This window comes from Brachypodium distachyon, chromosome 2 (genome assembly GCF_000005505.3).
Source record: "Brachypodium distachyon strain Bd21 chromosome 2, Brachypodium_distachyon_v3.0, whole genome shotgun sequence".
Lineage (NCBI taxonomy): Eukaryota > Viridiplantae > Streptophyta > Magnoliopsida > Poales > Poaceae > Brachypodium > Brachypodium distachyon.
Genome location: NC_016132.3, coordinates 59,007,251 through 59,035,196, shown reverse-complemented (window position 1 = coordinate 59,035,196; position 27,946 = coordinate 59,007,251). Strand labels below are relative to the sequence as shown.

Genomic DNA, 27,946 nt, shown 5'->3' with positions numbered 1-27,946 from the left:
TTTGATTGACAATGACTTGATTAATTTGCTTCCGATCGTATCTTGCTACATTCTACACATATCCGAATGAATGTGATTCGGGGTATACACATGCTTTGGATATCAAAAGATGAAGAGTCAGTTGATTCTAATTACTCTATGGATCGACGGATGGATGCAGGCCAAAAATGCATACTTCTAGTTGTTCTAGGAGCTAGCTTTGATCGTCGTCATGGGGTAAAGGCAAGGGCTGTGCGGCGGCGGCGGCGGCGAGGAAGGAGAGCGCGACGGCGGCGTCGCTCATGCATGGCCGCGCCGACGCCTGGTCCTGCAGGCACATGGCGGCGACGGCGACGGCCTGGCTGAGGTCCTTGCCCGGGAATTGGCCACCAAGCAGCGGGTCAGCCAGCTCGTGGTACCTCTTGCTGTCCTTGAACATGGGCCTGGCCCAGTTGACCAGCACCTGCTCGCAGGCCGGGCGGGCCGAGTCGACGGCCCGGCGGCCCGTGACGAGCTCCAGCAAGAGCACGCCGAAGCTGTAGACGTCGGACTTGACGCTGAGGTGGCCCGTCCGGATGTACTCGGGCGCGCAGTAGCCGTAGGTGCCCATGACGCGCGGCGAGCGCTCGCCGGCGCCGAGCTTGGCCAGCCCGAAGTCGGAGAGCTTAGGGCAGAAGGCGTCGTCGAGGAGGACGTTGGAGGACTTGAGGTCCCGGTAGATGACGGCCGGGTGGGCCGTCTCGTGGAGGTACTCCAGCCCACGGGCCGCGCCCAGGGCCACCCGCATCCTCGTCTCCCAGCTCAGCCCAGGCTTGGTTGTCGCTGCTGCGTTGTCGTTGTCGAGGAGGAGGAGGTGGTCGGCGAGGGAGCCGAGGGCCATGTACTCGTAGACGAGGAGCCGCTGCTGGCCGTCGGCGCAGTAGCCGACGAGGCTCACCAGGTTGTCGTGGTGGAGGAGGCTCAGCATCAGAACCTCCACGACGAACTCCCGGTTGCCCTGCACGCCGTTGAGGTCCAGCTGCTTCACGGCCACAAGCTGCCCGTCGGCGAGCCGGCCACGGTACACGCGCCCGAAGCCGCCCTCGCCGAGGAGGCAGTCGGCGCGGAAGTCGGCCGTGGCGGCCGCGAGCTCGGCGTACGTGAAGGAACGGGCGCTGCAGCTGGTGATGTTGCTCGGCCGCCCTGCGCCGCCGGCGCCTGAGGAGCGTCGTACGCTGCCGCGTCTCGAGCTGAGCCTCCTCGGCAATGGCGCTGCCTTGTCCTCCTCCTCCGCTGCCGCCACCGGTGGCTTGAAGCATGAGAAGCAGCTCATCGCCGGCCGCCGAGCATCGGTTGGATACTCGGATTTGCGTTTCCGCTCTTGCCCAAGGAGGGAGAGAGAGAAAAACAGATTGATACGATATCTATCCTGTTGCTTAATTTTGGCCGTGGCTAGAATAGAGGCATTCTAACCAAAATTAGATTGCGTGGGAAGGCCACGCAAGCACTTCACCACGTACGCCACAAACATAACCATGAAACACTAACTAATTATATACACAGGGAATATGATCTATCATCCACCCCAAAAATGAGGACTAGAATTAAGCACCGATACAACCAAATCTGTTGCATCAAAAAAATTCATGTATGATACTATTTGACAGGTAAAACGAATCATCGGTGTCCTCTGTTTATGGAATGTATCATATCCCGCAACTGTAATTACACTCATCATACACAAACTTTCACATGTATTTTGCTTTCCATTTGGGGTAGCCACTGCATATGTCCAGTAAAAGTCAGGTACTCTGCTCAAATGTACAATAGGCTGCCAGAAATCCTATGAAAACCTTCAATTCAAGTTAGCCAAGATGTCTGCAAAAATGAAGGGAAAGGAAATACATCAGCGATTTGCAATTAATCAGAAAAAATCATGCTTGCAAAAATAACCCTCCCGCATCTCACCTCCTAACCAGATTTTAACACTTAATCTCCAGGCAACCATATGGAAAAGAACACTACCACCAAATCAGTTACGAGCAGAAAAGAATAAATGACAGCAGGTGAATGCAACGTCTATATCAAAGTCCAGAACTACACAGCGCACAAGAATTAAAACCCCAATATGATTTATATACGGGTTACTTGCTAAAAAGGTACAGCTATAAGCATATTTCCATATATCAATGTCGGCAAGCCTAGAGCAATCAACATCTTCCAAGAAATACAGAACCAAAAATCCTTAGCAAACTACATGAAAACAGAGTGATGTGCACATATCCAAATTCAAAAAGATCGGGTTTTTTTTGTATCTGGGGATAATAGAGTTAACTTTTACATTGTCAAGAGATTTCTATACTCACCGTCAAATGTCTTCATCCTCCACACCGTCCACCACTTTAAATTTCTGTAGTCTGTAAGCAGGTTAAAACTATGGAAATATGTATGTCGGTATCTCTTTACATCGCCCAGAAGCACATGACAGGCATCCAAAGTAAAAAAGCATACGCGCCGGGGTTGGGGCAGCCATGCGGTAATCTACTTGCCCGATCAAAACTACTCAGAATCACCGTCAATTGATAGCCGTAGTCGAGGCTTAACAGATCGAGGCTCCAGTGCATGAGAAAATAGATTTCCAGCCCTTGTATTGGAAGTATCTTTGTTATACCTGTCATCATTCAAGCTGAGAAGAGAACCTGCTGCAAACAGCAAAGGAAGAGAAGAAAACAAGAAAGCAATTAGTTCGTTGCCAAAGTTAATCAATCAGGAGAACAAGTAACAACCATATTCAGAACCATCAGTTAAAAAACGACAAAATTGAACTCATAAATCATGAGAAAAAGACGAACCAGCATCACTTCTCTCTTTCAATGGAATTTGCGGTTGTGGGTTCAAAGTATGTGCTGTCTCAGACTGTTCATTACCACCTCCACCTGCACCTAGTGAAAGAGATATCCAACCATCATGCTGGACCCCATTTGACATGCTATCACACTCATTCCGTTCTTCCCGAGCAGGAACACTAGATGGTTGGCTAGGAAGAAAAATTCGCAAAGAAGAATCATCATTGTTGAAAGGCAACAGGTTATCAACTAAGCTTTTCGTGCGGCCATCACAATTAGAAAGATCATGAACCATAGAAGTATCAGCATTACAGTCATGGGTATAAGCATTTAGTGCCACGTCAGAAAAATTACGAGAATCAACTAAAGTATTTGCAGCATCAATATCAGTTCCAAAGAAATGGAAGCCTTGCTCTGGCTGGGTACAGGAATGCATCGGCCAGGGATTTATGTCAAAAATATCACTGTTGTCACTGAACAAACCAAGACGCCCGACTTCGCCAGCCTCCTGGCAATTTTCAGCAACTCTTCCAGCAGTGACAGAAAAACCGAAACCATCAATGTTAGCAGTGTCCGTATCATAGGCAGCTGGTGGAGATACTACCAAAGCATTTTCTTCATCAGAATCACTGAGAACAATGACATCTGCATCTTTAAGCTGTTTCTGTGGTCTATCATCTGTTTTGTACATCTGACCAAACTTGTGAGAGAAACTATCTAGCTCATGTCCATTTATCAAAGATAGACCAAACTGTGTGCTGCACTCGCTCACACTAAGGTAGTCCCCATCTCTGTAAACCCCAGTATGGCTGCTGCTCATAGGCACAATGTTCGGAACATTGTATTCAATATTTTTAATTTGACTTACAGCCATCGAGGGCTTTATGTCATCAGCTTTACTAACTTCCCAGAATCCATTAAGATCTAGATTTCCCTTGCTTCCAATTTTTGAACTTTCAGATCCATCATAACTACCACCTTCCTTAAACTGGTTTACATCACCAGCAACAAGATTACTGTCTTGTTTCACATTGCAAAGGGAACCATCAGGCAAGTGCCATTGAGCTAATTCAATATCTTCAACATCACCCTTCACACGCCAAGAGCCATCAGGCTTCACATCTATCTCAGTAACATCTTCACTGCAATTCTGAACCTGCATCAGAATAATACACTAAGAAAAACATAAATCCGCCGATAATGCACAGAAATGAATAGAGCTATTCAAACCTACCAGAGAAGTGATTCGATTGAAATACCGATCAATGATCATGCTCTCAACGGAATAATTCTTTAGACATGTTGGACATTGCCACTGCATAAAACCAATAAGTCCATCAAACAGAGCCACATTCTAGGAATAATTTGAAGAAAAGATGCATTTAAACCACCAAACAAATCATAATAACCCCTTCCATTGCAAAATAGGAGCTAGTCTAACCTCTAGCATGTAATAAGGAATGAATGAAAATGGCCACACAAACCCTAATCAATGCTCGTACAATTTAAACGAAGCCTTACTTCGTACTCTTGTGTTCTTATATGCCAAGATTTTTATTCAATCAGGGATTTTAGCAGATGCAACACAAGTTCGTAGGAGTGCTGTCCACTCTGTAGAGATCCTAGCTTAAGACATATGGAGGAATAAAATCTTACCTTCCGCGACCGTTGATTCAGTTCTACAAAAGTTTGCAGATCAAAAGAACCCATGTGAGCACAAGTCTTGAACCTTCCTGCGGTCCTGATCCGGGATCCACTATTCTGCGAAATATCATCAGATAAGAAAAGCTCAAATTTAGAAGATTGCATATCAGAGTTTTGTAAAGCACTTATGGAAAAAATTATTTTGTGCATGGTAATGATATAAGAACATCATGGCGGCCAAATACAGCCAGACAACCACTCATTTGGAGTCAGCTACGTAAATCTTAACTAGAGGGAACATGAAGCATGTAAAGGCCAGTGCAGAACACCGAAGGACCCGGTTGATTCATCAACGATGTAGCTATTGCTCAAAATTTGGAATTCTTTCTAAATTTTAAAATGAAAAAGGCAGCTCACACACAGGAAAACGAAAATATGTATAAAAGGCTCACAGGACAACGCAGGCTGACTGGAAAGAAGTCAGCAACCACTTCCAAATCACTATCGCTGTCAGCATCATCTGTAGTATTTCCACCTCTGAGGCAGCGACAAACACGAGCAAGAGAATCCTCAAAAGACTCGCCATCAGCTTCCTTCGGCACCAACTTTAGAACCTGAAAAGGTAATGTTGCAGTACAAGCAAGAAAGTATTTATTACCTCATAAATAATCAACATCGCAAGTAAAATAGACATAACAGGCATTACAAAGTACTAATATGGACATGCAACTACGACTACAAGTCAAGCAAAATTAAAATTGATAGGAGCATATAAGTAAAAAAAAATGACCATTCAACTTAACCTCTTACCCAGAATAACCTGGTTTATTAATTTTGATCCATGAAAAACATTTAGGGCAATTGTAATTGTTTCAGTTATTGTGAGCACATCTACAATCCACTTAGAAATTGTTCTTTTAAATTGAAATTCAATCCAAACAGAAGAGACAACTCAAACACCAGCATATGGTCCACTGTCAACCGTTATGCAATTCACTTCAACATATATGGTAAGTAGCAGTAAGAAGGAAAAAAACCTGGTCAACTGTCCTCCTCCTCGCTATTCTGATCCCAAAACAAAATTGTCGAGTGTCAACACTTGATAAAAATATTTTATTCTGTCCTTCTCGGCACAAGGTTGTTATCTGCAAGACAGTGTAAACATAGAAGTCCTGAACTAGGCAGATATTTTACATGAGATGGAGGCATGAAAGCTGAAGACTAGTTGTGGTGCATACGAGAAGATAAACTCATATTATTGTTAAAGCTTATTTCGATTACAAGGTAGCTCACGGCAATGATATATGCTCTGATTGTTAAAATACACAAGAAATGAAATAGGGGTGAACTCACCACCGGCCCATCATCCCGTCCGTTATTCCCCAGTAACTGAGAAATAGGCCTGGGAACTACTCGCACCTGTATACCTGAAGAAAATATGAAACAAATATTAACAATGTTCTTCCAGGTCTTGCTCATAGAAAGAATTTAGCAAAGATCAATCTATGATAAAACACAGAAAAGCCCACTGTACATCTCTGCGTACAATATATAATGTACAAATTAAAACCTAAAAAATAACCAATAATTCACTACCCTACTATACTAAAACACACAGAAGGGCTTTAAAAAAAGGTTGTGCACCAAATTCTACTTTGCAGTATAGGAAAAGGACCTCGCAGATCATATAATCAATCACGTCTGAGATATGAATGTACTGCAAAACTGAAAGCTATACCATTTACTTGTAATTCTGCATACTGAGGCCAGTGCATCCTGAACTGAACTTTATCATTTAGAAGCATACACCAAACCTGCAAACAAGCGCACTCTCGTCAGCGACATAGTGTATGACACAAAAAACTAGTAGATTGTCTTCGCAAACCACCAATTAAGGCATTTAACTCTGTAAAGAGAATATAATACTCCAGCAGCCCAGTCCCTACACAAGGTAAACATAAAAAATTTGGAGCAATTTTTTATCCTTGACTAAACAATACTTTTTTTTTCATAATAGAGAGAAAAGCACTAGGCAATAGGTTAAGAGTAAAGAATCTGCAATTTGGTACCCTTGAAGGAGGTTTGCCTCCTTCGACAATATGACAAGCAATCAGAAACATGCACTCCTCAGTAAATTTCATGGTACCTTTCTACAGTATCTAATAATATATATGGCACCACCCCCTTCAGGAGAGATGCTTAGACAAAGTAGCAGCACACTATATAAATTCTCATAAGACCTAACGAAGTGTGATTGCCCTTGTGGAAAGAAAAATGTAAAGGATAACAACAATCGGTCCCAGGGAAAGAGGTAAGCAAACCTGAATATCATATTCAGCTCCCTGAACAGTTTGCATCTCAGATCGAGAGAGTAGAAATGTTTTATCCACACTCTGAGAAACATTCCTTCTGGAAAGAATTGCACATTTCATAAGGATGGTACTGTGGACTATGGGTAGTAGTAATAGTACAGTATAGTTTGACAGTCAAGTCAATACAAACATTCTATTTAAAAAAGGTCATGCCTTGCAGTATAATTTGAAATGCTAAGTAATGATGATGACATATAATAAACAATTCATGGAAAGCATATCCTTTCACCACAGATCCTACTCTGCCTTAACAAGTATAGCATAAGAAACATATGCCATCTTTCAAATATTAGGAGACCGGGTCTGGAAAGGTTATGCATTCATTGTGGGAAGGAAAACTGATTTTGTCAGGCAAACTAGACAACGTTGTTTGCTAAAATCCAAACAAGCGAAGAAACCTTGGGCTGGATAGTAAGAAACACCAAATGGGCAGTCCTATCAAAATCTGCTCACAGTTTAGTCAGCTACAAGCCATCTACTGTAATAAACTCGGATTCTCAAATGAAGCAGGGGCCTTACCACATCTCAAATGAAGATGGACAAAAAATAATTTCCCACATGATGACATGATAGACACATAGAGGGCATAAATATATACATCAACGACAGTAGTATTAAAACAACATTAAAAGAGAAAAAGTGTGCACACTAGGGATTATAGAAGCGATTGCCAGAATATCAACAAATACATTGTCTATAAAGTGATACCCACCCATCATTTGCAATATCTGAGAACATCAGTCTCACAGGTAGTAATGGATATCCAGTAGTCACCCAAAATCTGCAGGTTCAAAAAAAATTACTGTAGCAAATGGACATCAAACATTTAAATTCCAAGCAATGCACACATGAACAAAGACAAACATATAGTTCTATAGATTAATCAGGAACAAGAAAGCTCCTTATTTCGCTTAAATCTTATTTTCTCAAAGGATATTATCCTCATATACTACACCAACTATTCATGCACTGCTATGCCAAAGTTCCAAACAGGATACATATGGTTCCCTTCCTGCCTACTAGCAAATAGCAGAAGTGTGAATTAACCAATTAGTCGTACAGTTGATGTCTTTGTTTCTAATTGCCGTTGAGAGAATTTTCATGCAAGGAACCCAGTTCATCAAGATTTTGAATGGTGCCATGCCATGAAATCAATATGGATACTTAAATGAACAAAATAAGAGGGAGAAGTCAGGGGACTTTTTTTTTACAGTGATCCTCTACCCTACTAAAAAAATTATACAACATCAAGTGTGCATTTGGGTTGGATATCGTGATCCTCTACCCTACTATTTTTTTATACAACATTAAGTGTGCATTTTGGTTGGATATCCTAGCTCTGAATGCTAGAAGTCATGAATAGTCTGATCACTTTCAACTAATAGTGCTGCATCATATTTCTCAAGATGACAAATTACAGAAGAAAAAAAATAGCAAATCCAGTGGATTGTGAGAGCGCGTACGGGTCTGCTCGGCTTAGCCGACACAACTGACAATAGAAATGGGCAGGAACTTCAGGTACTAAACCCTCTGTAGGCTTCTCTGGAATTAGTACACAGGCCATATGCTGCTGTACTTGGCAATCGTCACACTGGAAGTAGCAAACCACAGAAATAAATGTAGAAAGATGGTTAAAATTTATAATTGAAGGGGGGTTTAGAGGAGAATCAAAAGTAGAGAATAATGCATTAGCATACCTTGACCACATTCCCAAGAACAAATGGTTGACCACAAAGGCAGCGAGAGTTGGTGTCCGACTGGCAAGAGTGCTCTTGTTCCATTCTGGGTTTTCTATGGTTGAAATCTAGCCCAACCTGGGTCTGAGATAACAGATCGGGAGGACCATGCACTTGCATCTTGCTGCCATGATAACTCGGTCAACAATAGTAGCATGATAGAAACAGGAAGAAAGTAGAAAATAACACGAGAAAGCAAACCTGTAAATATCATCAACTACTCCTGCCACTACCTCCTTGCTGGACACGTTTTTGTGCCCTCGTCCAAGATGCCACTGGCCTGATACAGCCACATAGTACATAGCAAAGCAAAGTCAGTGCCAGGCAGGATGCTATGGGTGTTGTGCAAGGAATGATGCATGGTATAGCCGATGAAGGAGACCCAAATCCATAGAGTATACAGCGATTTGAAAATTATAGGGCTGCATTGCACGAAATGCAAAGAGGGGGGAGCGCAAGAATGAGACCTTGATCGTCCGAGAGCAGCGCGAGGATCCTGTCGACGAGTTCCTGCGATACATGCACATATTTCAATAATCACATCAGAAACCAACTCCCAGAGCAATGCCAGTTTAGTCAACATACACGCATCGGTGGTGAAAGCAAAATTAAGATTGATAAAGTAAATCAACTGGGATGTGATGGGATGGGATGGGATAGGAGAAGGAGGGGGTGGCGTTTGCGTGTGGCGTGTGGCAACCTGCTTCTTCCCGTGCTTGGGTAGGTTGAGGTGCGCCAGGACATCCTTGAGCTCCTTGATCCTAAAGTAGGCCAGCTTATCCTGAGAAGCCGACGACGACGACGGAGAAGCAGGAAACAGGTTAGAGCCGGGAGGGAGGATCGCCGGACGGACAGGTTAGCAGCAGGAGTACCTTGCAGGTGGAAGCCATGGCGGCGAGGCCCGATCCAGAGCATGTGGCGGCCGCCGGCGTCGGTGAATCGGAGTCGGATCGATGCGAATTTGGGGTTTGGTTTGGTGAGGAGGAGTGAGACGAGATTGGGACGGCGCCGTCGGGAAAGAGAAGAGAAGACGGCGCGGGGGGACGGGGACGGACGCGTCGGCAGCAAATCAAATCCAGTTTTCTCGCAAAGCCGTACGAATCCGCGCTCATTCCGTCGCTGCTTTATGGGTCCGGTCCGGCTAATCAATTTCTAATTAGCTTCTTCAGTTCACGCGTGGGATTCAGATAACCATTGTTTTATACTGCAGGTCCTGGATGGGAAGGGATTCAATGCAAAATCAGTCAGGATTGTTCACCCGCCAAAAAATGTGCATAAAATTTATGGAGAGAGAAAGATGCTTCTTCTTCGACAAAGATAACATTCATAAGTTTGGCACGCATGGCATACATGGTCGACAGACACAAGATGAGACGGTAGATTGCCGATCAACGACTAATAGGGAAGCAGATTTTGAACTGTGCAACGATAACAACAACAACAACAACTTTACTACAACAATAAAAAAATCCCTAAAAAATCGTGCAATTGAGGATTCTAGGGATGAGGACTTGCAGATAATCTAGGGCACTGCTTCGTTGGAGGTGTTTCGGAGGAAAAGGGGAAGAAGGGGAGCCCCTCGATGAGATCAAGGCGGAAACGGTAAGGGTCCATTGGTTGGATTTGAGGGATGACCATGGGAGGTAGGGGGGACTAGGGTTGGACCGGAGAGAAGATGAACTACGGGTGGAGGATGGCCGGAGATAAGAAAGAAGGAGGAAGGCGGGATAGGAACTCACCTACGCCGTCGTGGAGCTCGCTCGACTCGCCTCCTTGAGATATGTCGTCCTGGAGCTCCGCCTTTCTCCGGGGGGGCTGGGTATGGAGGCGTTTCAGATGGAAATGGGAAGGGGAGGGAGGGTATGTAGGCACGGAGAGACTGAGGGCCAAATTTATGCAAAAATGAAGGATGCGGGGTCTGGCTTGGGGATGGGGGTGTTGTCGTGTTGTCGAATATTGGTTGGAATTGGGGTTCATTTCCATTTATCAACTCAGAGGACATACCAAACAACGAAATTCGGTGGTGGCAAAACCATTTCGGAATTACGGGCCTCGATATCAACATCCAAACACACGTGTTGTAAGTAAAATCGAAAACATATATGGAACACGTCTACTCCCTCCTTACACAAATAAGTGGACATATAGGAAATAAAATAAAAAAAACACCGATTAAACCGTGAAATAAATCCCTGAATGTGAGACTCATGTCAAGTTTAAGACTTGAACTGGGTGAACTGGTTCCACCACAAACCACCTACAAGCATGTATTTTTCAGCATGGAAACCCCCATGAATAACATCATGAACCCCATGTCAGGTCACATCCAGGTTTGATCATCCTAAACCAGCATAAAGATCCGGATTCCGCGGAAAAGAGAAATGAGGGCCAAATTAAATTTCGCACTTTCGCAATAGTTAAGAGAAGAAAAGGAGGATACACTTTTTTTTCACTTTTTATATACAATGCATTCCCTTAATCAAACAACCAACAAAGTTTTTTTTTTCAGAATTCAAATCTTCCCAAAATCATATGAACTTCCTTTAAAATCAAAGGATGGAGGCCTTAGAACTGCTACGCTCTCTCAAATCTCAATTCGACCTGGAAACGGAACCCGACTGGAGTGAAGGCCTTGTTGTACGCCATATATGCAAGGCAATTAACGAATCGAAGCCTTGTCTTTCTGCTGCCTCGATCGAGAGAGGAGTAGCTAGATAGCTTGGACTAGGAGAGCTATCTATGGCGGCGGAGGAGGAGAGGACGGTTGTGCTGCGGAGTCTGGACGGGGTGGAGATGGCGGTGTCGGAAGCGGAGGCGATGCAGTCATGGTACATCAAAATCGGGATGGGCTACCATGATCCAAGTCGTCCCATCCGCGTCTTCGTCCAGGGCAACATCCTCTCCAAGGCCATGGAATACTGCAAGAAGCATGCCGGCGCCGGCGCCGATGACGAAGATCTCCGCGACTGGGACACCGGCTTCATCCACGCTCTCGACCACGACGCCCTCTTCAATCTCGTCTTGGTTGGTGCACCATAGATACACACACACACACACATACAATTTGGTTTTGTTGAAGCTTACATGATTTTGCATTCACTACTTATAACAGGCTTTGAAAGACCTTGAAATCTTCGAGCCCCTTGACCTCGCCTGCCCTAACCCTAAGCCGTTACCGGCAAGACCAAGGGGAAGTCGGCTCGTGAGATGTGCGACATCTTCGACATGAGGATTCCTGGCATCTCCAGCAGTAGTGGATCTGGATCCTCATCGCCCAAGCCGATACTGGAGAAGGCATTGCAGGCTCTCGACATAGCTCGCCGCCAAGAGTTCATGGAGTACGACCCCAAGCTCAACGCTGATATGTGTACCCGGGTCAGCAGCTTCAACAACCTAGCCTTCTTCGACGTCCACAACGAGTCTACCTTTTCTCGTGGGCCGTCGCTTCACGAGCTGATCATGCCTTCAACCACGCTTGTCTTTTCATGTATCAACGTCATTTCCCTCAAGGTAGCTCAATCGGATGTTGGGTTCCCGGTCTACGGGGCTGTTTGGTTGCCACCCTGAGCCAAAAAGCCTGACCTGAAGACATGGTTGCAACCCTGAGATTTTTGCCTGCCTGTCCAAACGTGCCTGACTCAGGCCTGGAAATTTGGAGGCGTGTGATTCTCTCAACTCCAACCCCTTCGTGCCTGAGTAAAATCACCTTCCCCTTCTTCTTTCACTCTCCCGCTGCCCCTCTCATCCCCCAATTTCCCCCATATTTAGGGTTTCCTACGGAGGAGAAAACCAAGAAATCGATCTACGAAGGTGGTGAATATTGGTGGATAACTACTACGGTGTGCAGATCCGGTGGTTGGCTACTGGATCTGATACCCGATCTATTGAAATTTTGCATTTGATGTCCTGTTCGTCCTCTGTTGGAGCTAGTTGATTTCAGCCTCTCTTTAATCTCTCTTTTTTCTCTCCATTTCCATCCTATTTCTAGTTGTCGAAGCTGCTCAACTCTTCACTCTTCGTGCTACAATCACCGAATCACGTGCGTGAGACTGTGAGAGCACAGCCCCATGTTTTTTCTTTCGTTGCTATCCCCCCTTTTTTTTTCTTTTTTGCTTGCAGCAAGAGAAGAATTTCCACGCTGTATATACGTACTACTAGTAGACGATGCTAACTCATTGGTAGAGAAAAATAGCAATGGATGGAAGAACTAGTAGCAGTCCTTGTTCTTGGTGTGAACTGAACAAAAATTATAAAATATTTTGTCGACAGTTGTATCTATTTAGTGATAGATTTAATTTATTTTTGCAAAAAATAATATATTTTTCAGTTCGGTATCAATATCCATCAATCTATTGAGAATGGGTAACCTCACCATGTATAACAAGTGGTGAATATAATCACATACATACAGATATTTGATCCAAACAAGCCCTGCAGCTTTAGCCACACATGCATGTTGCTCAGGGTAGCAACCAAGCAATTTTGCCTGTGCCTTACCAGGCAATTTATCAAACAAACTCACCATCAATTTTGCCTGTGCCTGACCAGGCAATTTATCAAACAAACTCAGGTCATTCTCAAGAGTAGCTGCTTGGACTAGTGAGAATTCTAAAGATCGCATCATCCTATACGATGGTAGCCAAGGCCGGTCAGTAATTGGTGATGGTGTCTCTATTCCGTTAACTCGTCGTGTGGTGGTTGTCTCTCTTGATAAGAAGTTGGTGCTCTTTCTTGCTGGTGATGACGCGGACGAACACCTTGTCCTCAGCCTAGGCCATTCTGATGAAAGTGCTTGATCACGAGATGGGTCGCTGCAAATTTCAGGTGAAAGTTGCTTGGTCAGTTGTCCCAAGAAGAACGAGACCCGATATGCTTAAGGTTATCGGAAATGAGAGGCTCCTATTGTGACAAGATGTGGTTGTAAATTCCCAAAACGTAAATTAATCATACAATGAGTAGACTAACAAAGATCTCAAATCATATAATCATGTCCAGGTAAATGCCCTTTAGAGAAGCTGTCCTGTCATCTGAGTCAATGACATTTTTTTCCTTCAACTCTTGCCGATCTGAACCCAAATAGTCAGCACACAGAACAATCTTTTTTCTTTCTATCAACAAATAATTATAATAATTTTAGCCACAAACAGATATAGGCATCACAAGTTAATGCTGCATATCTGTTTCTAGTAGAATCAATCAATTAAATTATACGTGAAATTTCCTGGCATTTATTTTTTGTAAGAATGCATTTATATTGCCATCTGTAAAAATGAAATCTCAAGGATAGGAGGTGTGATTGACCACACTGCCCTGAGAGAACAAAGGAGAAATCAAAGGGTCAAATTGCAAAAACCTCGGCCTGAGACAGGACAAGCAAAACAAGCAACGAGAGAGAGAGAGAGTGATAAGTTTTTAGCCCATCGTCCTCGTCTTAACCAGAATTCTCAAAGCTGCCCCCATCTTCTTCTCCTCCCATTCTCCTCTTCCGATTCCCCACTCGAGTCCCCATCTCCGGCGACCTACGGCGACCTCGAGCCCGTCCGGGAAGAAAGCGCGTCCTCAGCTCTAAGCCCGCCCGAGTCCCCGCTCCGCCTCTTCTCTTTCTGTCCTTGTTTTCTTGGTCCCAAACGGACCCCAGCGAGAGCCCTGACCTAACCCTTCCCTGTCGTGTTGCCTCGTGCCCAGCCCAGCGCCATGGCCACGCGCTCCAAAGCTTCCAAGAAGGCTCCTGGGGACAACAAGGACGCCGACCCCGCGCGCCCCTCGCGCCTCCGCGTCATGCGCCGGGATGTCGAGGAGGTTCTCAGGAGCCCTCGCCGTGGCCGACCCAAGCTGCAGCAGCACAAGGAAGGGGGCGGCGACGAGGCGGAGGACGACGGCGGCGGCGCCCCGGCGCGCTACGACTGCGCTTTCCAGCACGAGGGCGGGTTCGCGCCGCCGGAGATGGTGTGGTGCAAGGTGCGGAGCCACCCTTGGTGGCCCGCGCAGGTGTTCGACGCCGCGGACGCTTCGGAGCTCGCGCTGCAGCACGCCAAGGCAGGCGCCCCTCTCGTCGCCTACTTCTGGGACAAGACCTTCGCCTGGAGCGACACCTCCGCGCTGCTCCCGTTCCGCGCCAACTTCGCCCGCCTGTCCGGCCAGAGCACCATCTTCAACTTCGTGTCCTCCGTCGACGCCGCGCTGCAGGAGGTCGGGCGTCGCATAGAGGTGGGCCTCTCGTGCGCCTGCTTTGCTGATACCATTGCCAAGAAGCAGGAGATTCAGAACACTGGTATCCGGGAAGGGGCTTATGGTGCCATGCTAGACGATGCCTACACCAGGGACATGTTCCGTGGTAAACCATTTCTTGATTACATTTCAGCACTGGGGAAGAATCCATTGGCTGGGGCTGATCGGCTCGACCTTGCAACCGCCAAAGCGCAGCTGAGGTCATTCAATCGATGGAGGGGGGCAAGGGAACTCCCTGAGTTTGTTTTCTTCGAGGGTATTGAGAATGTTGCTGAGGCAGTCCCACACACAAAGAGGAAACGGATGGAGAAAAGAGGTGCGGATGATGTTTCGAGCAAGGAGAATAAATCGAAACGTGGTGGGGGCTCATCGCACAAGGGAGAGGCTCTACCAGAGCCTGCAAAGGAAGAGGGCAGTCGTGTGACCAGGAAGAGTTCAGCAAAGAAGAAGACAGAAATCTCCAAAGATGCAGATAAGAGTGAAGCTCCTGCAAAGAAAGAGGGCATGGTTGAAGATAACTCTATGTCCAGTAGCAAGGAAAGGAAGTCAAGACATATGAAGGTTTCAGCGAAGAACAAGAAAGACACCTCCAGAGATGCAGATAAGAGGGAGTCTCAACCAGAGCCTGGAAACGAAGAGGCTACAAATGAGGACAACTCTATGCCAAGTAAGGTGGCGACAGGCGATACATTGAGCAAGGAAAGGAAGTCAAGGATTAGTAAGAGTTCATCGAAGAAGAAGAAGAAAGAAACCTCCAAGGATGCAGATAAGAGGGAGTCTGTACCAGAGCCTGCTAAGGAGGATGCCACTGGTGAGGACAGTTCGACGCCCAGTGGAGGGGCCACAGATGGTACATTGAGCAAGAAAATGAAGTCCAAGAGTAGTAAGAGTTCAGCAAAGAAGAAGAAAGATACCTCCAGAGATGCAGATAGTCTTGAAACAGTTGGTGGCAGCAATTTGCCAGATGAGAAGGCTGTGGACGGCGTTCTGAATGAGAGCAAATCAGGGCGTAGACTAAGGTCTGCGCAGAAGATCGAAGAGGCTTTGGAAGGTTTAAAAGGGCTAAATGAGGATGGCCCTGGTGAAACCATGAAAGGTGAAAACAACGATGCTGCTTTGCTAAAGGAGAGCAATCTTGGGCGTAGAGCAAGGTCTGCACGCCAGAAGGATAAAATCACAGAGGACAGGGATGGACTTGCAGACGGCAGTGCTAAGGATTCTGCTTCTCCTGGCAAGAAAAGGTCGGGGCGTGGTGAAAGCTCAGTAGCTAACAACGCACCCATCTCAATCTCAGAGCATGGCAGGAAGAAGAAGAAACTTTCTGAACTTATGGTAGAGACAGATACTCCTAATCCTTCAACTGGTGGTAAGGGCAAGGCTCGAGTGAAGCGTTCTTTGCCTGCATCAACTGAGAAACCCGAGGATCCTGACCGTGATACGGCGGATACAATGAAAACTAGGAAAAGAAAGAAGCTCGACACATTGGGGGATTTGTCTTCCCAGTCGCAACCTCTCTCTCGTAAGAAGTCCACAAAAGCTGGAGAGCTAACGGGCAAACCTGCTAGAGAAAAGTCACAGACATCTCCTGTTGTCGAAGCTAATGATGAAGCATCTCAAACGAGATCGCGCAGGGCTAAAAACAGAGAGATAACTGTTTCAGACAAGTCTATGCATTCTGTGAAGCTGAATAAGGGCAAGAAAGATGCCTCATTAGAAGACTCCCTGTCTTGTGGTGAAATGCTGTCACAGCTTCGTCTAGCAGCAGGTAATGTTAAGAAGATAAGCAAAATCTCCCCTGCAATTGTTAGCTTCTTTACTGATTTTAGGAAGAGCCTATGTGCTTCCAATTCTGATGTGGAGATGATAGCTGAGAAGGCAACAGACAGTGAGAACCATGCTTCCAGTCCCCATGCCGATGAGGAGATACCTGAGACTGAGAATGCAACAATCACTGAGCCGAATCCATCAGAGCCAGTCTTAGCTGATCATATGAAGGATGATTATTGGGCTGACATCCTCATTAATGTGGAGGAGCCGCTATCTGGTCTGAGAAAGAACAAAGACAAGGGCAAGAGCCAAACAAGCAAGAAAGAACAGCACGGTGAGGAAGTTGCCAAGGAGCTGCCAGTTTCTGTGGAAAATGTGGAGGAACCAAGTGTTGAATCCAAAAAAGATAACATGGAGAACGGGAAGGCCGAGACGAAAGCAAGCGTGGTGAACGGGGACGATCTAAATGCTGAAGAAGCGGAAAATCCATCGCTTGCCGGACTAGTAATGAACTTCGGCAGGGCAAGTGCCGTTCCGTCACGCAGTGACCTTATCAAGATCTTCAGCCAGTACGGGCCTGTGAACGAAGCCAAGATAGATATTGCGGACAATGCCAACTGTGCCCAGGTGATCTTCAAGAGGCGCATGGATGCAGAGGCGGCATTTGGAGCCGCAGGGAAGATGACGGCGCTCGGACCAGCCCTCGTGAGCTTCCGCCTCACCGACTTCCCGTGCACTTCTGCTTCAGGAAACGGGCCTCAGCAAGGGGCATGAAAGATGTTGGACACCCAGAGAGGTAAATTGGTTTCGATTCGTTCCTGCTTCCTGTGTAACGATACAGCCCTGTTTTCTTGTATTGGCATATATATGTAAATATAATGTTTGTGTTGTTATCTCTTTTTTTTTCAGGTGGTGAATGAGGTGAAGGTGGTCAGAGAGAGAGAGAGTAAAAAGGTATTAAATATTAGGTGGTGGTAGAGCTTACATTGATAGAGACACAGTCTCTTTTTGGAGGTTCCATGTGGTCGATGATGCCGTTGTATAATGTGGTTGTGAAAACATGCATTGTTGTTGCTGTTGTAAGCTGACCTGTACTTAAAATAGTTTATGCATTGTTGTTGCTGTTGTAAGCTGACCTGTACTTAAATAGTTTGGTTTATCTGTCAAATTAACTGTGCTGAGAACTGGATATCATGTCCCCATGGTGTTATTGCTGCTGCTGTTGTGGTTGTCTATGTATGTAGTGAGATGATCACGCATGCCTTTGCTAGTTTTTATAATGATGGTAATGTAGTGCAACTAGTAATAGCCAGAGCTGAGAATGCTGTTATGAATGATGCTGGTGGCACTGGCATTGGAATGGCTGCGGCTGGCCCCTAGACACAGTGTCACAGTAGCTAATTAGTCTGAACTCAGTGTAAGCTGGGTGTGAAGAGTTAGCGAGAGCATGGGCAGATGAAAAGGCAGCTGGTCCGTTCCAATCCATAGCGAATTTTCCTGTGCATGTAAAGCACAGATGTTTTGTTGGCACGCATGGTTGATTCGATGGGAGAGGAAAGCTAAGCATGTTTACTTGACTTGGTTTGCATGCTCTAGTAAGCAAGGTGGAAGAAGACCTTTCCCAATCTCTCATGTGCTTGCTACTACCAAGTGTGGATGCTGCCTTTATGTATATCATTACTATATATACTACAGTAATAGTTCTAGCTAGTGCTGCTGCTTTTGTTATCTTAATTTGACTTGCTTTTAATCACACACATCAGCTCCCGGCCAGAACCAGTGCTATCTTAATTTGACTTGCTTTTAATCGATGGGAGTATCGAGTACTAAATCAAGACATGAAAATAATAATAAGAATTACTACGTTTTTCCTGATTGACACCCGCGCAAATTCGTATCCATGCATGTGTTTGCAAGTATATATGCAACGCAATCGTGGTGGAACACAAGAACTGGTTAGCAGTTTGGAGTAGTATAATTGGAATCCATGGTTGCATGCTTAGTAGTTAAGAGAAGAGAGTTAAAATTTGACAGGCGAGTGGGCTCCTCCATCGGGTCCCAAAAAGTCTGAAAGCAGAATCCATCCCCCATCACATCTTTTCTTTACAGTTGCAGCCAAGGCAGACAGTGAGTCAGTGACTGACGGCTGGCTATAGGTGCTTTGCTTTTGGACGATCGCTTTGCTTATTGCTCTTCACACCCAAAGCTGCCGCTTTCTTTCTTCCTAGCTAGCAGTAGTTACTTAGCCAGTCCAAAGCTGCTGCTTGCTTCCTGCTTGGAGCCGCAGCTCCTTGCTCATCGTCCATAGATCCATCTATCATCTATCCCATCCAAGAAGAAGAAGCGGAGAGATAGAATTGAGAAGAAAATCATGGCTGCTCCTCCAACAGCAGCACGGCTTGGGCTGCTGATTTTGGTGCTGCTTTTGCTTGGCTTCTTCCCCGCCGTCTCGCTCGCGCAGATGCCTGGTGATCCATCTATACTCTCTCATTCCATCTTCTTTTTTCTTTGTTTGGTTCAGCCTGCCTTATAATTTACAGTATGTTCTTCTTCTTGGCCTCTCAACCTGTCGGTCTGTTCAAACACGTACACATCTCTGACCTGAAATCCAAAAACTCTGTGGATCGATCATGCTTGTGCGACTGAAATTCACTCCAGAAATCAAACATGACATTAACTAGCTCATTCATGGATTCCATCAACGTCTGCACTGCATAAGCTGTTATTGCAAATGACACTAGATTAAACATGGGACAGTAATTAAGGCCCAGTATTGTACAGCCTTCAGTAGTACTGTACGTAGTACACCATTTTCAATGCTTGCAAATGTACGTAGTACTGTACTAGCACCGCGTATACTGTGCCTCTAATTAATCAGTTATTTTTGAATAATTAGCTTAGCTTAGCTAGATCGATCACTAAGCTAATTGTCCATTTCAATGAAGGAATTGAGGTAGCTAGCCTAGGAGGAATAACGATGGCCGCCGGTGCATGCAGGTTTCTTGAGCATCGACTGCGGCGGCGCCGCCAACTACACCGACTCGCTGGGCCTCCAGTGGACCTCCGACGCCGGCCTCATCGACTCCGGCACCCCCTTCTCTATCCCCCAATCTTCTTCTTCCTCCTCTCCACAGAGCAGCAGCGCCCAGTACAGCACTCTCCGCTACTTCCCGGCGGACGGCAACAAGTACTGCTACACGCTCAAGGTCACCACCCGCACCCGCTACCTCCTCCGCGCCTCCTTCCTCTACGCCGACTTCCTCCTCAACAGCAGCTCCTCCGACGAGTCCGTCTTCCCGGAGTTCGACCTCTACCTCGGCGCCACCCGCTGGTCCACCATCGTCATCTACGACGACACCCGGATCCTCACCCGCGAATCCATCGTCCTCGCCGCTTCCGACTCCCTCTCCGTCTGCCTCTCCAACGCCACCACGGGGCAGCCCTTCATCTCCGCCCTCGAGCTCCGCCCGCTCAACGGCAGCCTCTACCGCACCGCCGACGAATCCACCAGCTTCCTCGCCCTCGCCGCCCGGATCAACTTCGGGGCCCCCTCCGCCGCCCCCGTCCGCTTCCCCGACGACCCCTACGACCGGATCTGGGAATCCGATCTCGTCCGCAGGGCTAACTACCTCGTCGACGCCGCCCCCGGCACCACCAACGTCTCCACGGCGAACCCAATCGCCGTCGCCACCAACGAGCGCCCGCCGGAGAAGGTGATGCAGACGGCCGTCGTGGGCTCCCTCGGCGAGCTCACCTATCGGATCAACCTCAACGGGTTCCCCGGGAACGGCTGGGCCTTCTCCTACTTCGCCGAGATCGAGGAGTTCGTCGCCCCCGAGACCCGCAAGTTCAAGCTCTACATCCCCGGGTTGCCGGAGGTCAGCAAGCCCACGGTGGACGTCGCCGAGAACGCCCCCGGGAAGTACAGGCTCTACCAGCCGGGCTTCTTCAATGTGTCGCTGCCGTTTGTGCTCTCCTTCGCCTTCCGCAAGACCAATGATTCCGACAGAGGACCCATCCTCAACGCCTTCGAGATCTACAAGTATGTCCCCATCGACCCCGGCTCCCCTGATGCGCCTATCATGCACGCCCTTGCTTCCAGCTTCGCCGGCGGTCATGTCCAAGGCGGCGATCCTTGCTTGCCTTCGCCGTGGTCTTGGGTCCAATGCACTGCCTCTCAGCCACAGCCGAGAGTCGTTTCCATGTACGTACGTCGTGATTCACTTGGAAATTGTCGCTTCTGCCTTTTTAATTAACTGGTACTACTGCACTGAAGCTTCTGTACTTGTCAAACAGAGATCTTTCAGGCAAGAACTTGACGGGGAGCATACCACCGGAACTAGCAGCTCTGCCATGCTTAGCACAAATGTAACAACCAGCTTCCCTCATTTCGGTTGCTTCTGATTAATCCAAGTGCTGATCGAGTGGTTGATCATGACATGTCAAACTGATTTCTCTGCAGCCGACTTGACAATAATATGCTGACGGGCCCGATTCCAGATCTCAGTGCCGCTTCAAACCTGTCAATCATGTCAGTCAGCTGCCTGATTTCTGCATTTTCGCCTGCACTTTAATTAATTATGTCTCTCTCTCATGAATGGATATCTGATTCTTTTTCCTCGTTGCAAAAATACAGTCATTTGGAGAACAACCAACTGACGGGCAGGGTGCCTTCGTATCTGAGCACCTTGCCCAAGCTGACTGAGCTGTAAGTCATTCTTCAAACCACTAAATTGTTTACTGTCAATTACAGTTTTCCTCGCACAGAATACTGAAAACACACAGACAATAAATGAAAACCCCTGAGTTTTCAATGTAGAATACTAGCTCACTATTCTGACATGCTTACCTATGGTTAAATTGCAATGTTTCAGGTATCTTCAGAACAACAAGCTATCTGGAGACATCCCCGGGGCTCTGATAAGTAGAGGCATTATTTTAAAGTTTGTATTCTTTCCTTTATATACACACACTACGCTACGTTTAGTGGTAGAAACCTTGACGTAGCAAGCTTAATCATGTCTTTTTTTTTGTTACACGTCTAGTAATCATGATAACTTTCGATTCACCTAAATCTTCAAGGGCAGTCTAACTGAATTTTACTCACTCTGAATTTTCAGTTACTCGGGCAACATGCACCTTCAAGCAGGGAAGCAAGAGAAGAGGCATCTTATCATTATTCTATCTGCACTGCTTGGAGTATCCTTGTTATTTGCAGTTTCCATATGTTGCTGTGTGCTAACGCGGAAAAACATCAAGAAAAACTCACCAGAAGGTCAAAGCAGGATGCCTCCTCCTCTCCTTATCTTGTTATATTTTCTTCTAGTGCCTTTAATTCTCTGTCTATGTGTGTTCTGAACTGTTTGAAACTTTCTCTTGTTTCAGATAACCTTACAAAGCCCCTGCCTGCACAAAAGTTACAAAAGTCAAGCGCGCCGTCCTGCGAAATCTCCACCGAGACTGCTCATCCTTTCAGATTATGCGATCTCGAAGAGGCAACCAAGAACTTTGCAAACAGGATTGGCTCTGGAGGTTTTGGGATAGTGTACTATGGGAAGCTGCCAGATGGAAGGGAGATTGCAGTGAAAGTGCCAACAAACGATTCATACCAAGGAAAGAAGCAGTTCACAAATGAGGTACTTTAATTTGCAAACCAAGGAAATAATGCTATTCTATAGCCTTGAATATGGCATAGTACATGTTAATTCTCTTGACTCCAATCATGAATAATTTTTCAGGTATCTTTGCTCTCAAGAATTCACCATAGGAACCTGGTAGCATTTCTAGGTTACTGCCATGAAGATGGCAAAAACATTCTGGTTTATGAGTTCATGATGAATGGAACTCTGAAGGAACATCTTCATGGTAATTTGATTCTGTTGCCTTTGTGCATTCATTGATCACATGAATAAGAAAGAATGGATGGTGTTAATTTGAACGGACATGAGCAGTTATTAAATTTTTCTAGGGCGTGACAAGCACATAACCTGGATCCAGCGCCTGGAGATCGCAGAGGATTCAGCGAAAGGGATAGAATACCTTCACAGCGGGTGCACGCCGTCCATCATCCACCGCGACGTCAAGACGAGCAACATCCTGCTGGACAAGCAGATGAGAGCAAAGGTTTCTGACTTTGGCCTCTCGAAGTTGGTCATGGAGGAGTCCCATGCCTCCACCAACGTTCGCGGCACATTGGGATACCTAGATCCACAGTACGTCCAGTTTCATTCATCGTCTCATTCCTTGATAAAAGATTAACTGATGATCAAGCAAATATAGTTTATTGAGGATAGTTGCCTTATTTATAGGTAATGATGCAATGCAATTTTGTGTACTCTAGTAATAATAAAATGAAATGCAGGTACTACATCTCGCAGCAGCTGACGGAAAAGAGCGACATCTACAGCTTCGGGATCATCCTGCTGGAGCTCATCTCCGGCAGGCCGCCCATCTCGACCATGACCTTCGGCGAGCACTTCCGGAACATCGGGCCGTGGGCCAAGTTCTACTACGAGAGCGGCGACATCGAGGCGATCGTGGACCCCTCCATCTCCGGCGCCGGCAGCGGGTACCGCGACGTGCACTCGATCTGGAAGATCGCCGAGACGGCGGCGCGGTGCATCGACGCGGAGGCGAGGCGGCGGCCGTCCATGACGGAGGTGGTGAAGGAGATCCAGGAGGCCATCGCGCTCGAGAGGCCGCCGCCGGCGCGGGAGGCGGAGGGGGGCCGGCGGAGGGCGGCGTCGTTCCCGGCGTCGGCGTCGCCCGGGTCCGGGGCGGCGAGGTCGCACGACATGGTCATGGACAGCCTCATGCGCGGCGACGATGACTCCTCCTTCTCCGACACGCTCCTCAGGCACCCCGAGCTCCGGTGATCTCCTTGGGGAAATTTGAATTCAATTCAAATCCGCACCTCTTCTTTTTTCAGCGGAAATTTTGCACGACGATTTTGTTTGTGTGTTTAGCAAATCATAATTGTAAATTATTTCCCTCGGGGAAGATGATTGGTACACTGTGAATTTGTAAACTTGGAGACTCTTCTTCTTCTGTAAGAGGGAGAAGGAGAAAATTACTGTATGAAGAAAGATTTGAGTAATTCCGAGATTTATAGTGTCGCTGGGCCGAATTGAGGCCTAGGAGGAGAATAGCCTGTGCTGTACAGATGGGCCGTTGGTTGGGTCTCGGCCCAGGTCCGGTGGGAGGGGCAATGTGGTAAATTCACACTTGGTTGCGGGCCGCGGGGGGATTAGGGTTTCCCGGCGACGGCCGCCATTCCGCGATTCTTCCGTCCCGTCGCTAACAAAAAGGCAGCAGGCAGACAGACAAAGACCAGACCACAGACCTCGCTCGCTAAACCCCCTCCCTCTCACTCTCTAGCCTAAACCCCCAATCACCCCGCCCAATCTTTTTCGCCGCCGCCTCCGCTTCCCTCCATTCTTCCAATTCCTTCTCTTCTCCTCCGCGCGCGATCGATCCGGCAGCAGATCGGAGCCCGATCGTGTCCAGTGCCGGCACAAATCGAGCACAAGGAGCGATCGCCGCCGGCGCCGGGGATTGGGTTGATGGAGCCCGACATGGTGGTGGTGGCGGATCCGGACGAGTGCACGGCCTCCGGCGAGCCCAAGGCCTGCACCGACTGCAACACCACCAAGACGCCGCTATGGCGCGGCGGACCCACCGGACCAAAGGTACCGTCTTTTGTTTTTTTGAACTTCCGATCTGTTTGTTGATCCTTGAGTTTCCTGCGATTTTGAATGGTGCGTGTGCCGATCCGGTCCGATCGTCTTCTTCCGCAGTCGCTGTGCAACGCGTGCGGGATCCGGTACCGGAAGAGGAGGAGGCAGGCCATGGGGCTGGACCCGGAGGTGAAGAAGAAGCCCAAGAAGGAAGACGCCGCCGCTGCCAACACCAACACCAAGGCTGCTTCTGCTGGTGCTGCTGATCAGGAAGGAAAGGACAAGGACAAGGAGAAGAAGGAGCCCCGCACGCACACTGTGGAGCTCCACATGGTGGGCTTCGCCAAGGACGTCGTGCTCAAGCAGCGCCGCCGCATGCGCCGGAGGAAGCCTTCCTGCCAGGGCGAGGAGGAGAGGGCCGCCATCCTCCTCATGGCGCTCTCCTCCGGCGTCATATACGCCTGATTATATCTCCAGATCGGTCTGCAATGGCGCGCGCGTGTGTGATCGGCCGATCGATCTAGCCCTGCCCTGACCTGCAAGGAGGAAGAAGAAGAAGCAAAACAGAAATGAGTCTTCTTCTTGCAGTTAACTTGGCACCAATCCATGGATGTAGTAGCAGCAAGTTAATAATCAATCTCTTCATGTACTACTAGTACTAGCTTAAGCTTACCTTAGCCTAATAGCCTGCTACCCCCTGTTACTTCGATTTCCTAGTAGCCGTGTTACTGCTAATGTTTGTTTTAGTAGTGTACCCTCTGACTTTGCGATGTAACAATGAATATCTTGTTATGTTTCTGTTCCTGCAATGAGTCTGGAATCTGTGCCTGTGCTAGCTCTTGTTATATGCAGGTTTCTGCAATTGGGGATTATGGTCTTGTGGATAATGATCTTGTTCCTTCCTTGTGGCTTGGTGCCACTGTTCATGTGGCTGCAAAAGTTTCATGTTTGTATTGACACCAAATTGTGTAAGAAAGGAGATAAGAGAAGGTTCTGTTTCAGGTGTGTTGGCAAGTGGTGGTGGTAGTGGTAAGATGGTCAGCAGCATCCATGGGCAGGTACGGCGTTTAGTTCCTTGCTCAATTGGGAAAGGCAGGCAAAGGAGAAAGGTCATCCAGTCATCCATGGTACTTCTTTCTTCTGCTGCTCCCTAGGTAGGTTGGTGGGTGGCATTGCAACAAGAGGGCTTGTAAAAGTTGACAAGGAATGTTTCCTCTTGTGGGATCGTCTTTCCATCCATCAAGGCAAGCAATGAAATGCAATCTGTGTGTCAACTTTTCCATCCATCACATGTTGTTACCATCATCAACATCCATTAAGGCAACAACTGAAACTGTTATCCATCCTGTTGTTGTTATCCTGCCTGCGGTGATTCTTTTTTTTTTTAAGGTTAGTGCTGGCTCTAGCAGTGCTTAGTAGTATACATTTGAAACGATGCTTAATTATCAAGTCAGGCAGGGTATGCTTATGAATGACGACCTTAGTGGTACATTCCTCTTGCAACCTAGTAGTATTCGCCTAATGCTGCACACAAACCAACAATCCTCGTACACACACAGCCTGGGTTATGAATATGACACTCCAGTTAAGTAAGCACTAAATAGAATAAATTTTAGGATTTGTAGGTTATATATCTATATGAGATGTAGCAACTTTACAATGACACAAATTAATCTTTGAAAATTGTCTTGTGCAGGAATCTCGGAAACAAGACGAGCAGTCTGGGCAGTATTTCCAGAGAAAAGTGTCTATAGCTTTAGACAATTGGACTAAACTAACCCATGCATGCATCTAACCCCACTTGTGTGAGTACGCACACATACACAAATAAGGAAAAAGAAGAGCATGACTTGTACTTACTAGCAAGTGAGACTGCTGAGTAATCTCCAGTCACTGATATGTACGTTAAACCTGAATGTCAGACTAGTTAATTTTATTCTCTCTTTTTTGTCCCTTGCTAGCTTCAGGACGTCTGCAATGATTTGGCTATCATTTCATTTTGACTGCCTTATATTGGCGCCCTTTGTTGGGAAGCTTTGGACCATGTGGAGGTGCATGATCGATTCATGATAGAGATGAGTCCTAGCTAGCTAGTCATAAAGAGATCGAAGAGTTGACCTGAGCCCATCTCTGTTGCTACGATGGGTATTCCATTCCATTCCATTCCAGTAGTACTATGTATACTTCCAACGCCCAGTCAAACCTTTAATTCTGCCTTTGTACTGCCAAAGAGTGTCCTTCAATTTCATGCCTATTTAGTATGCTAAGCAAGCAAGTAACTGTCAGATTAGATTCTCTGTCAAAACCAATGAAGCTTGATTAAGAGGATGCCTGATCACCTAAAATTTCTAGAAGAGAGCGATACACTCGAGAGGAGGCTAGACAAGCTTACAAAGTTACAATGGCAACTCGAGGGATCATACATTTCCTTTTTTTTATATTACACTGTTGCGCCAACATATTGTGTAAGAAAAAAAGGAAGTTGACACTTGACAAACGGGCAAAAATTTTTTTGGCTCCTGGGCAACAATATCCAGTCTAGTTTTATAAATAGACTAGATCTCATCATAGCGTGTGTTGTCATGTCCATCAATCTGGATGATAGATTGATAAGAATTGGCGTGAATATATGAAGATGTGAAAATGTAAAAGTTAAAAATTACACGGAGTAAGATATCTATTCGTTAGTAATGTAAAATATGACATGGTGGAAAAATGTGAATTTTGATTGTTCTCGGGATACTTGCGGGGCTATTGCTTGAGCAATAAGATCTCAAGATATTGGGCTGGGTATATACTGGTTGCTGGTCAGTAAATGGTTGGACCATGAAAACGGAGGTGGAGTCTAAGGTGTCCAGTTGTTAAGTCATAATAATTATACATGTATCTAAATAGGATGGTCAATAAATATATATCTTCTACAATTTGTCTTCCGTGTTGAGCCACAAATAAAAAGAGTTCACTAGAATTTAAATACTTTTGGTTTATTTAAACATAAGGAGACTAGGAGGTAAAAAAGCATCTCTTAAATTGACCCAAGGCAAACCGTTTATAAAAAAAAAGGTGGGCTACCAAAAGGACCCATGCCATATATTTACCATACTACTCATTTCCCCCCTCAATTCGTTGGTTCACCTGCCATTTTCTCCCATGTCCACGTAACATTGCATCCACCGCTGATGCTATCATTCAACTCGGCTTGTAGGCATCGCCCACCAGGTGGCGTCGACTATCGTTTTCCACCTAGTGTCTTGCCTCGTAGGCATCACCCGCCAGATGGCGTCGACCACCGTCTCACCACCTAGCGTCCCGTCTCATAGGCATCACCCACCAGGTGGCGTCGACCACCGTATCACCGCCTAGTGTCCCGTCTCGTAGGCATCACCCATCAGGTAGCGTCCACCACTGTATCACCACGTAGCGTCCCGCCTCATAGGCATCATCCTCACCAGGTGGCGTGCACCGAGAGTGCACCGCCTAACATCCCGCCTCGTAGGCATAACCCCCACCAGGTGGCGTCCACCACCGCTTTACCGCCTAGGGTCCCGCCTCTTAGGCATCACCCACAAGCTAGTGTCACCACCGTCTCACCGCCTAGCGTCACGTCTCGTACGCATCGCTTACCACCTGGCGTCCACCACCGCGTGCCTTGTAGGGCATCACCCATCAACTAGAGTCCACCACCGCTTGACCGCCTAGCGTGCCTTCTGGTAAGCATC

General features: G+C 46.8%; 4 protein-coding genes across 7 annotated transcripts; 3 read left to right on the top strand and 1 right to left on the bottom strand.

The window, feature by feature from the left end:
* Nucleotides 1–2: 2 nt before the first annotated feature.
* Nucleotides 3–9,683, bottom strand: LOC100846799 (probable serine/threonine-protein kinase PBL25). 4 transcript variants are annotated; one of them, XM_003565149.4, is made up of 17 exons: nt 9,429–9,683; nt 9,257–9,337; nt 9,024–9,066; nt 8,758–8,836; nt 8,518–8,680; nt 8,284–8,411; nt 7,533–7,601; nt 6,770–6,857; nt 6,187–6,262; nt 5,802–5,875; nt 5,486–5,593; nt 4,901–5,062; nt 4,461–4,565; nt 4,039–4,119; nt 2,811–3,960; nt 2,325–2,660; nt 1,528–1,836 (listed from the first exon to the last, which is right to left on the bottom strand). In XM_003565149.4, exons 1-16 carry the CDS (start codon nt 9,666–9,668, stop codon nt 2,518–2,520), a joined length of 2,790 nt encoding a protein of 929 aa, XP_003565197.2. In that variant the 5' UTR covers nt 9,669–9,683; the 3' UTR covers nt 1,528–1,836; nt 2,325–2,517. The 4 variants fall into 4 exon arrangements, with proteins under 4 accessions (XP_024314361.1, XP_003565197.2, XP_010232894.2 ...); XM_010234592.3 differs by having other exon boundaries at nt 2,325–2,657; XM_010234594.3 differs by having other exon boundaries at nt 6,770–6,854.
* A 1,612-nt stretch (nt 9,684–11,295) lies between these two features.
* Nucleotides 11,296–12,123, top strand: LOC112270776. The gene is made up of 2 exons (XM_024458890.1): nt 11,296–11,580; nt 11,740–12,123. Exons 1-2 carry the CDS (start codon nt 11,296–11,298, stop codon nt 12,121–12,123), a joined length of 669 nt encoding a protein of 222 aa, XP_024314658.1.
* Nucleotides 12,124–13,977: 1,854 nt separating this feature from the next.
* On the top strand, nt 13,978–23,655 carry LOC100822022. Its single transcript, XM_024458889.1, has 13 exons — nt 13,978–17,322; nt 17,461–17,505; nt 18,860–19,019; nt 19,549–20,755; nt 20,848–20,919; nt 21,014–21,082; nt 21,188–21,259; nt 21,426–21,494; nt 21,672–21,826; nt 21,937–22,187; nt 22,290–22,416; nt 22,520–22,763; nt 22,913–23,655. Exons 1-13 carry the CDS (start codon nt 14,251–14,253, stop codon nt 23,424–23,426), a joined length of 6,057 nt encoding a protein of 2,018 aa, XP_024314657.1. The 5' UTR covers nt 13,978–14,250; the 3' UTR covers nt 23,427–23,655.
* A 176-nt stretch (nt 23,656–23,831) lies between these two features.
* On the top strand, nt 23,832–25,055 carry LOC100846492 (GATA transcription factor 16). Its single transcript, XM_003565148.4, has 2 exons — nt 23,832–24,239; nt 24,348–25,055. The coding sequence occupies exons 1-2, from the start codon at nt 24,114–24,116 to the stop codon at nt 24,690–24,692; spliced, it is 471 nt and encodes a 156-aa protein (XP_003565196.1). The 5' UTR covers nt 23,832–24,113; the 3' UTR covers nt 24,693–25,055.
* Nucleotides 25,056–27,946: the final 2,891 nt, after the last annotated feature.

Coding starts and splice junctions, on each gene's coding strand:
- LOC100846799 (XM_003565149.4), bottom strand. CDS start 9,668: ATGAGCGCGGATTCGTACGGCTTTGCGAGAAAACTGGATTTGATTTGC. Junction 8,681..8,757: donor GTAGTTGATGATATTTACAG/GTTTGCTTTCTC, acceptor TTATCATGGCAG/CAAGATGCAAGTGCATGGTC. Junction 3,961..4,038: donor TCAATCGAATCACTTCTCTG/GTAGGTTTGAAT, acceptor ATTCTGATGCAG/GTTCAGAATTGCAGTGAAGA.
- LOC112270776 (XM_024458890.1), top strand. CDS start 11,296: ATGGCGGCGGAGGAGGAGAGGACGGTTGTGCTGCGGAGTCTGGACGGG. Junction 11,581..11,739: donor CCCTCTTCAATCTCGTCTTG/GTTGGTGCACCA, acceptor GTTACCGGCAAG/ACCAAGGGGAAGTCGGCTCG.
- LOC100822022 (XM_024458889.1), top strand. CDS start 14,251: ATGGCCACGCGCTCCAAAGCTTCCAAGAAGGCTCCTGGGGACAACAAG. Junction 19,020..19,548: donor CTCGCTCGCGCAGATGCCTG/GTGATCCATCTA, acceptor CGGTGCATGCAG/GTTTCTTGAGCATCGACTGC. Junction 21,495..21,671: donor AGTAGAGGCATTATTTTAAA/GTTTGTATTCTT, acceptor CTGAATTTTCAG/TTACTCGGGCAACATGCACC.
- LOC100846492 (XM_003565148.4), top strand. CDS start 24,114: ATGGAGCCCGACATGGTGGTGGTGGCGGATCCGGACGAGTGCACGGCC. Junction 24,240..24,347: donor GCGGACCCACCGGACCAAAG/GTACCGTCTTTT, acceptor CTTCTTCCGCAG/TCGCTGTGCAACGCGTGCGG.